Below are 9,156 nucleotides of genomic sequence, written 5' to 3'. Positions count from 1 at the left end.
CCGTGAGGAGTGGGGCGGGAGGTGGCCAAGGATTCCGCGCGCCCCTGCCGCCAGGAGCCTTATGAACCGAGCCAAGCGCTGCAGCGGCAGCCTCGGCCGGCGCCTCCCGCGGGCTCTCGCCACTCACCCCTGCGCATCATGCTGACCCTTGGCCTGCGGAGTCGGCAGCGCAGCCCCTGTCGTCTCCCCGGTCCCTGTTAACCCACAAGGGAGTAGCTTCGGCTGCCGGAGCGGCGGAATCGCTGCGCGCTGGGAGCCCCAGCTCAGCCCTCCGCTCTCCAGCCGCGACCCCTTCCCGGCGCCCAGAGGCGATGGGGGTGCTGCTGGCGCTTTGCGTCCTCCTGGTCTGGCTGCGCTGGGGCCCGGCGAGCGCCCAGCAGTCGGGAGAGTATTGCCACGGCTGGGTAGACGTGCAGGGCAACTACCACGAGGGCTTCCAGTGCCCAGAGGACTTCGACACGCTGGACGCCACCATCTGCTGCGGCTCCTGCGCGCTCCGCTACTGCTGTGCTGCGGCAGACGCCAGGCTGGAGCAGGGAGGCTGCACCAACGACCGCGGAGAGCTGGAGCACCCCGGGATCACTGCGCGTAAGTCGGGGGACTTGGAGGGCAGACCTCTCGCCCGCTGCGCTGGGTGCGCGCGCGGGAGGGCGCCCCAGGCTTTCCCCGGTCAGCGCCAAGTGGGCGCAGCCGGGTGGGGGGTTCAGGGAGCGGAGAGTGGTCGCGTTTCAGGTCAGAAGTTACTTTTCCTTTGCAGTCCCTCTTCCCACCACAGACTGTCTCCGGGACAAGTCGGCCCAAGAGAAAGTTTGTTAGGGACAGCGAGGAGCGTGGGACTTGCACCTGGTGGCTTAGGGAAGACAGCTGGAGCTCCCAGAGAAGGGCGGTCGGGGCAGCGCCAGGGCAAACACCGACCCCGCCGCTCCTATCACGCCGTGGTCACTTCGGCAGCTTAGGGAAGTACCGATGGCGGGGGATGCGACTCTGTCGTGCGCTCATCTGCAGCCCCGCAAGGCTAAGAAACTACCCACATTTCTGGGATTTTGTGTCTTTCGGTACGTTTCTAAGCCGCTGCCCCATTCTCCCGCTTCTTTTGGTTTCTCTGCTTCGAATTACCCTCTCCGCCCCCACCCCCTTTGTCACGCCTTTCAGAAATGCCCAGGTCTTGGAGGTGGAGATTCAGAAACCAGGGTCGTGAGGGCAGTAGGGGGCGGATTGGGGGAGTGTCCCCCGCCCCTTATTCTCACATCCGAAAACACGGGTCAAATTTCCGCTCACTTCAGAGCGGAATAAATCACGACCCAAGACCCCAGCAGAGGAAATTTACGCCTTAAAAAAAAGTTTTCCACCTGAATCAGAACATCGGGGAAACCCTTCAGAGCTCCAGGCAATGGTTTTACGACCCGGAAATCGGAGAAGCTGGCAGAATTGGGAGCGGGTGACACCCCGGACTCCAGAGCCCAAGTCTGGGGCCGGAAAAGGAAGGTCCCCAGGAAAGGCGAGGAGAGGCTGGAGAGATCTTTAAAGGTGCCCGGAAGTCCCCTCCCACAAACTGGTGACCCAGGGAAAGGAGGCTCCACTTTTCATTAACACACCATTAGACTTAGAGAGATTCAGTGCTGGGGGTCAAAATTTCCAATGTAGAATTTGTAGGATTTGAGAAATAGTTTTTGGAGAAAAGACGCCTAGTGGAAGTAGGGAACTCTTAGGCTGTCCTGGCTTGTTAGAAAAATAGAGACTCTTTTTTTGTGTGTGTGGTTTTTTTCTGACCGGGGCTGGGTTTGAACCCACCACCTCCGGCATATGGGACCGGCGCCCTACTCACTGAGCCGCAGACGCCGCTCTAAAGACTCCTTTTTTAGGCTTCACTTGGCTCAGCCTCACCTCAGCAGAGCAGTGTTAACTGCCCTGGCTGCAGCCGGGACTTTGCGCGGGAGGGGTCCGGCTCCACGCTCAGGATCAGTGGCTCTGTCACTGGCCTGAGATGTAACCTTGGGCAAATTGGTGTCCCGCATCTTCTCAATTCTAAATAGGCGTACAGCTCTCAAAAGAGTTAGATTGTGGAGTTAGGGACAGAGTCCTGGGGAACAGCTGGCCATTTCTCTTTGCGTGGCCTTTTGCTGGTGCTGGCCAAAACGGGGAGGGGGGGCGCACTGAATTATAGGGGGGCACTCACAGATGGTTGACAGTTACTGTCACTCCTGGCTGTTTCTGGGAAAATAAAAAAACTCTCTGATACATTCCCACATCTGGAAAACGGAGCTTGTCACGCCCATCTCACAGGATGTCCCTGAGACTTGAATCAGATGATGAATGAGCAGGAGCCAGGCACACAGTAGGGCCTTGGTCATGCAGCTTTTCTTTTTCTGCCTCTAAGCTGGAAGCACCACCCCTGTGTGGCTCTCCAGGGCAGAGAGGGGAGAGCTGCCCTGGGGATGCCTCTGGGGAGGGAAATTTTATGTCTGCCTTGTAGAGAGAATAGAAAACTGAAGTTCATTCTGTCTGATGGATGTTCTTATAGAAAGTCTGGGCTGCAAACCCCAAGACCATAATCCGTCTAATGTTCCGCCTGACCTTCCCAGACCTTGGGTGAGAGTTGAGAGACAGAGGTGGGCATGGGAATAGGGAGAAGGCATCCCAAATCATTTCTGGACAGAAGCTGCCTAGAGCCGACAGTGGAGGTACAGTAGGAGTCACAGGAAATTGGGGCCCACTATACATTCTTGTTCTTTCTAGAGTCTTGTAAAATCCTGGGAGTCTCATTCAACAGGCCTGGTTCTCTTTGCTTAGATTAGAGACTCTTGGTTGGAAGATGAATTGTCAGGCTAAGAGAGGGATCAGAATCCCGGCCGCCCCACCATGATACAACTGCTGAAACCTGCATTTAAACCCAGAGTTATAGTAACCTCCAAAAGTCACCCTTTCCCTCCCATGGGTGAACAGGAGATAGATTCTGTTCTGTTCTGATTTCCAGATGTGCAATGTGAGGGCTAATTGCTAACAGAGGCTACAGTATCAGTTTGCTTCCTCCCTGCTAGGCGGGGCGAGAATACTCTGTCATCACCGTTTGCACTTCGGAGGTTCCCGGTAACAAGCTCTGAACAGTTGAGCTGATGACAGTGGTAATACCGAACCTCCCGCCTCTCAGCTGCTCACGCAGAGCTCAGGGTCTGGGAGCCCTTCATCCGAGCATCTCTTTGTGTGTTTTTGCTTTTTAGAGCCTGTCTACGTCCCCTTCCTGATTGTTGGCTCCATCTTCATCGCCTTCATCATCCTGGGCTCTGTAGTGGCTATTTATTGTTGCACCTGTTTGAGACCCAAGGAGCCTTCACAGCAGCCCATCCGCTTCTCGCTCCGCAGCTATCAGACAGAGACTCTGCCCATGATCCTGACCTCCACCAGCCCCAGGGCGCCTTCCCGGCAGTCCAGCACGGCCACCAGCTCCAGCTCCACGGGTGGTTCCATCCGCAGGTTTTCCTTCACCAGGGCTGAGCCAGGCTGCCTGTCGCCCTCACCGCCCCCACCTTATACCACAGGCCACCCAATCCACCTGGCTCAGCCATCTGGTTTCCTGGTGTCACCCCAATATTTTGCTTACCCCCTCCAGCAGGAGCCCCCACTGCCCGGGAAGAGCTGTTCAGACTTCAATTCCAGTTGACAGACCATGGCCATGAATCTACCATGTAGTAGAATGGCAGAGAGGTGAAGCTGCCATCACCACCTGCGTCCCTCAGAAAATTCCCCTTGTACAGATCAGTGTCATGGAGGAAGGACCATACTAGGAAACATGGCACTTTCTAATCTTAGTATTCCTGGCTCCAATCACAGATGGCTGAGTTAGAGAATTGATTTTTTGGTTTTGTTAAACATGGTGATGACAACCTTTCAATTTATGCTACTTTTATTCAAAATACACAGCGATTTGACTTTAAAGTTGCAAATTGACTAAAATGTTTTAGTGGACAATTTTAGAAAAGGGCCATGTGTTCGTTCTTCACGATGTTTATTGAGTGTCATAGAAATAAATAAGCAAAGAAAAAGATGTTTATTGAGTGTCATAGAAATAAATAAGCAAAGAAAAATACCTAATTGTAATTATCCAAGGTTCACTTAAAATTAACTATTATGTAAATTTGAGGAGGCAGTGAACAACGTATTTATGATTTTGGGAGTAACATAATCCTAAATAATATTAGCATAATTAGAACATTTACATAAATTAATAACTAAATTTTGTTTAAAATAGAAGAGTTTTTTTTTCTAGAATACAAGGTTTCAATAACCACATGAGGAGTTTAAATACATACTGATTCATTGCAACACAGATTCTATGGAAAAATCATTTCCCCCATCTACCTGAGGGAGTATTTATTGCAGACTTTTTGTTCTGCAACATTTATTGTTTTGACTGAAGCTGGACAGTTGGGTCTGAAAACATTTATTTGTAAAATGAGTTGTGTATAAATGTAAAGAGTTGTAATTTAATGTATTTACCACATTGACTATACTAATTGTTTCATAGTCACACTGTAATTTTTATGTTAATAATAACTGTGGAGTTCAAAATCCAGCTATTGGTATAATCCTCTAATATTACATATGTCAAGCGTCACAGAATTCCATGGCGATGGCTTCATACTTGGGCATATATTCTGCTGGGTTAGAATAAATAAAATGGGGCAGCGCCTGTGGCTCAAAGGAGTAGGGCGCCGGCCCCATGTACCGGAGGTTCAAACTCGGCCCGGCCAAAAAAAAAAAAAAAAGAATAAATAAAATGCTTCATGTTTTTCTAAACTCTTTGTGAAATTTTAAATCAATGTACTTCACTTTATCTCCTTTGTAATAGTCTTTATTTTTATGAGATGTCTTTATTTAACGCACACTTTATAATTTGAAATGTCCCTCTTAGTAGTCCCTTTCTAAATTAGTCAGACGCAGACTTCTGATCTAAAAGTGTTGCTGGGCTCGGCCTCTGTGATTTCTGGTCCAGGAAGCACATCCAGAGATGTGGCGCCTTTTCCTAAAAGCAGCCGGGCTCTGATTTCTGTTCTGCTCTCTCCTATCTAAAAGCGACTTGTCTTCCAGGTGTCTCAAACTGCTCAAAATAATTAAGGAAAGAAAGAGCTAAATGTACAACAGACGAACATCTTTTATGTTCTAGAACAGTGATTTTCAACTGGTGTGCTGAGGCACGCTGGCCAGTCTGCAAGGCCACGCTGTGAACCCAGGCAGTCTGCACAAGAGGATCTTGGGTGTGCTATGAAAAATTTTAAAGATCATTACAATTAAATTATTTTCAAAAGAAGTTGAAAGCACAGTAAGTATATTCTTTTTATACTTTTTTTTTTGATGAAGATACTTCGAGTGTGCCACTGAAGTTTAACTGTAGGTTCAAGTGTGCTGTGAGATAAAAAAGGTCGAAAAACAGTGTTCTAGAACATCCTTCTATATCATTAGACTGGTTTTATTCATGTTTGCTGTGTATACTGCCCTTGCGATAGCTTTAACCTCTTCTGAGCTGTTTACCTGAACTAGTCTAAGTGTTTATACGTATTAGCTCCTTTCTCCCTTCAAATAAACAGCAGGGAGATCTTATGATTCCTGTTCTACGGATTTGAAAACTGAGGCATAGAAGAGTGAAATAACTTGCCTAAGGTCCTATAGCTCGTAAGGCATTAGAAGGTTTGGGGGTGGGAGCAGGCGTGCTGACATGCTTTATGGTTTTTTTTTTTGCAGTTTTTGGCCGGGGCTGGGTTTGAACCTGCCACCTCCAGTATATGGGGCTGGCGCCCTACTCCTTTGAGCCACAGGCGCTGTCCCGGACATGCTTTATGTTTTATGCATGCTAAGATGCATAAAGAGATCCAAGTTGGTGTCTGAGATTTTGATGCCTCTGTGTGGACAATCTATTGAGATTTCAAAAGCACAAGGCCCAGTTTCCTAGGCAATCATTTTCAGCCCTGTTAGAACCAATGAGCTCCTTCTAGAAGAAATATTTTGTGACATCCCTTTAACTGTTCTAAAATGAAATTTATAGCTAATATACCTCATTACAAACATAATTTTAAAAAAATCAATGTAATGCCCTAGTGGCAATCAGGGGAAAGAAGAGGAAAGTAGCTTATTTCAAAATTTAATGGCTTAGCCAGCGGTTCTCAACCTGTGGGTCACAACCCACAGGAACTGTATTAAAGGGTCAGGGCAGGGCGGCGCCTGTGGCTCAAGGAGTAGGGTGCCAGTCCCATATGCCGGAGGTGGTGGGTTCAAACCCAGCCCCGGCCAAAAACCAAAAAAAAAAAAAAAAAAAGGGTCAGGGCATTAGGAAGCTTAAGAACTACTGGCTTAGGCACACTTAACAAAAAACGTGGATGCTAACCCCTTCTGCAGAATCACTACCATCGGACAGCTTCTCATTTGGTCCCATGCAGGTTGCACTGCTGCTGTTTGTGATTTTTGAAAAACAAAATTTGATCTTCCCTTCATTTGCACCGTAGTTGGATATCTGAAAAATTCAGCATCCACTAAGGCAAATAATACTTTCTAGGTAAAATAGGATTGTGGTTTTCTATCAATAGGAACAGTCCAAAGTCCTGCTGATGGAAATCAAATATTTTGGTGCAGACTGCCCATGTATTGTAGCATTTCTCACCAATGAATGCCCCACTCCTGCTCCCACCCCCAAACTTTCTTTCTTTCTTTTTTTTTTTTAAGACAGAGTCTCACTATGTCACCCTTGCTAGAGTGCTATGGCATCACAGCTCACAGCAACCTCCAACTCTTAGGCTTAAGCAATTCTCTTGCCTCAGCCTCCCAAGTAGCTGGGACTACAGGTGTCTACCACCACGCCTGGCTATTTTTTATTTTTACATATACATGTGTTAATTAGGTTTCCATTTTTTTTTTTTATGCCCAGCTATTTTTGGTTGTAGTTGTCATTGTTGTTTGGCTGGCCCGGGCTGGGTTCGAACCTGCCAGCTCCGGTGTATGTGGCTGGAGCCCTACCGGTGCCGAGCCTCCACCCCCAAACCTTCTGATGCCAAAGACACCCACCCAATTCCACATATCCTCTAGAGAGCTGAACTGCTGCCACTGAAAACCATCTAGTTTGTTGCGTTTCTCTAGTGCTTTCCCTTTGGAGAGCAGTTTATGTCCATCAGGCAGACGAATGCTAAGAATTCATTGAGTGCTTACTTTTGCAAATGTCCCTTCTTTAGAAAGATGCCCTGATTCATCAAGTTAACTGGCCATAAGCTGTTTAAAATTAGGGAGATACTGTGTATCTCATTGTAATACAGCTTCAGTGATGCTGAATCAAATCTCATGTCCAAGTACTTGGTGACATGTAGCACATGTCTTTGACTTTCTCTCTGAAAGCCAGGGAGCTGGTGATATTAGTGTTTACATTCCTGGGGTGGTAAGGCTATCCTGTGGCAGATTTCTAGATCTTGTGCTGTTTAACAAGCCTTTGTTGAACACCACTGTGGGTGGGGCTTTGGATGAATAAAAGATGAATAAAATGCCGTTCTGACTCCAGGAGCCACTATTTACTATGGGCGCCAGCATGACAGCGAATTCTTGTGGTGAAATGTTACAGGTGCTTTCTAGAAGAAGCACATTATCTTTTCTGCTTTCTAGGAGCTCACGGCTTGATTAGGGGAGAGGAACAGGCAGAGTAAAGACTTTGAAGACTGGCATGGAAGCAGCCCTGAACCTGAAAGAACAAGGAATGTGTAAAAATCCAGAGGAACAGCTGGGCGCAGTGGCTCATGCCTGTAATCCCAGCACTCTGGGAGACTGAGGCAGGTGGATAGCTTGAGCTCACAGGTTCGAGACCATCCTGAGCAAAAAGTGAGACCCCGTCTCTACTAAAAATAAAAAAACTGAGGCAAGAGGATCATTTGAGTCCAAGAGTTGGAAGTTGCAGTGAGCTATGATGCTACAGCACTCTACCCAGGATGACAGCTTGAGACTGTCTCAAAAAAAAAAAATAATAATAATCCAGAGGAAGAGTGAGGAGAGAAGAGAAGCGGGGGCAGGTCAGAGGTCCTGAGCACCATGTGGTTGGACAGATACCAAACACAAGGGGAGTCTTGAGGGACTTCACTGGGTGACTTGATCATATCTTTATTTAGAGAAATTAACACTTTACAAAGATTCATTACAAAGGGTTGAATGAATCACTTGAAATATCCAGGAAGATGCTTATTGCGACATGCCACATTGTCAAAATACAGTGGAAACTTGTCTGATTGTGTCTTTATTACTTTTAAAAAGATTTTTTGAGGCAGTTACCTGTGGCTCAAAGGAGTAGGGCTCCAGCCCCATATGCCGGAGGTGGCGGGTTCAAACCCAGCCCCAGCCAAAAACTGCAAAAAAAAAAAAAAGATTTTTTAAGTCCTAACATCCTCAAACCATGATTATTGGGAAAAACAGGTCCTACACTTTGAAAGGTAGTTATGCCAATAATGGGTGACATTTATTAAGCGCCATGTGTGTCGCAAGTACTATCTGAATTAGTCACTGAATCTTTACAACACTGAAGGAGAGACTATTATCATGTCTGCTTTGTGGACGAAGAAATCAAGGCCATGCCCAGAGACAGGCCGTAAGGGCAAGGCCATGATGTGAACCCGGGCAATCTGCAAGGCCATGCTGTGAACCCAGGCAGTCTGCAGGGCCACGCTGTGAGCCCGGGCAGTCTGCAGGGCCACGCTGTGAACCCAGGCTGTCTGCTTTGAAACTCTACATTCTTTACACTAGGCCGACATGGCCTAATTTTCTCAGAAAAAAAAAAATCCAGTCTACTTTTCAGAAAATTAATGGAAAAATGATTAATTGCAAAATATACATACCCTATAGACATCAGGACATTGTACTGGTCAAGTAGAGTTTGCCTACATTGTGAGAATGTGGAATACAACACAGTCTGAATGGAAATCATAGATGATCAACGTTTCTCTCTTTACGTGGGAAAAACCTGAGACCCCAGAGGGTGATTAGTGTGGATCTTGGAGCCATACACCTGGGTTTGTTCTCTGTCACTTGAAAGCAGAGCTACTCTGGGACACTTCCTTAAGTTCGCTGTTTCAGTTTTCCCATTTATAAAATAGAGATATTAATAGTACCTCCTGCTTAGTTTGTCTTGAGATGTAAGAG

General features: G+C 47.2%; 1 protein-coding gene across 1 annotated transcript; it reads left to right on the top strand.

Annotated features, from left to right (window-relative positions):
- Window positions 1-311: 311 nt before the first annotated feature.
- Window positions 312-7,948, top strand: SHISA3 (shisa family member 3). Its single transcript, XM_053578100.1, has 2 exons — window positions 312-588; window positions 3,219-7,948. Exons 1-2 carry the CDS (start codon window positions 312-314, stop codon window positions 3,656-3,658), a joined length of 717 nt encoding a protein of 238 aa, XP_053434075.1. The 3' UTR covers window positions 3,659-7,948.
- Window positions 7,949-9,156: the final 1,208 nt, after the last annotated feature.

This window comes from Nycticebus coucang, chromosome 23, assembly GCF_027406575.1.
Source record: "Nycticebus coucang isolate mNycCou1 chromosome 23, mNycCou1.pri, whole genome shotgun sequence".
NCBI classification, from domain to species: domain Eukaryota; kingdom Metazoa; phylum Chordata; class Mammalia; order Primates; family Lorisidae; genus Nycticebus; species Nycticebus coucang.
The sequence above is the reverse complement of the archived record's forward strand: the minus strand, read 5'-3'. Positions and strand labels throughout refer to the sequence as shown.

Bases quoted from the DNA above. Each gene is read 5' to 3' on its own strand.
- SHISA3 (XM_053578100.1), top strand. From the start codon at position 312: ATGGGGGTGCTGCTGGCGCTTTGCGTCCTCCTGGTCTGGCTGCGCTGG. The intron at 589-3,218 runs GTAAGTCGGGGG...TTTGCTTTTTAG, and splicing joins GCACCCCGGGATCACTGCGC to AGCCTGTCTACGTCCCCTTC.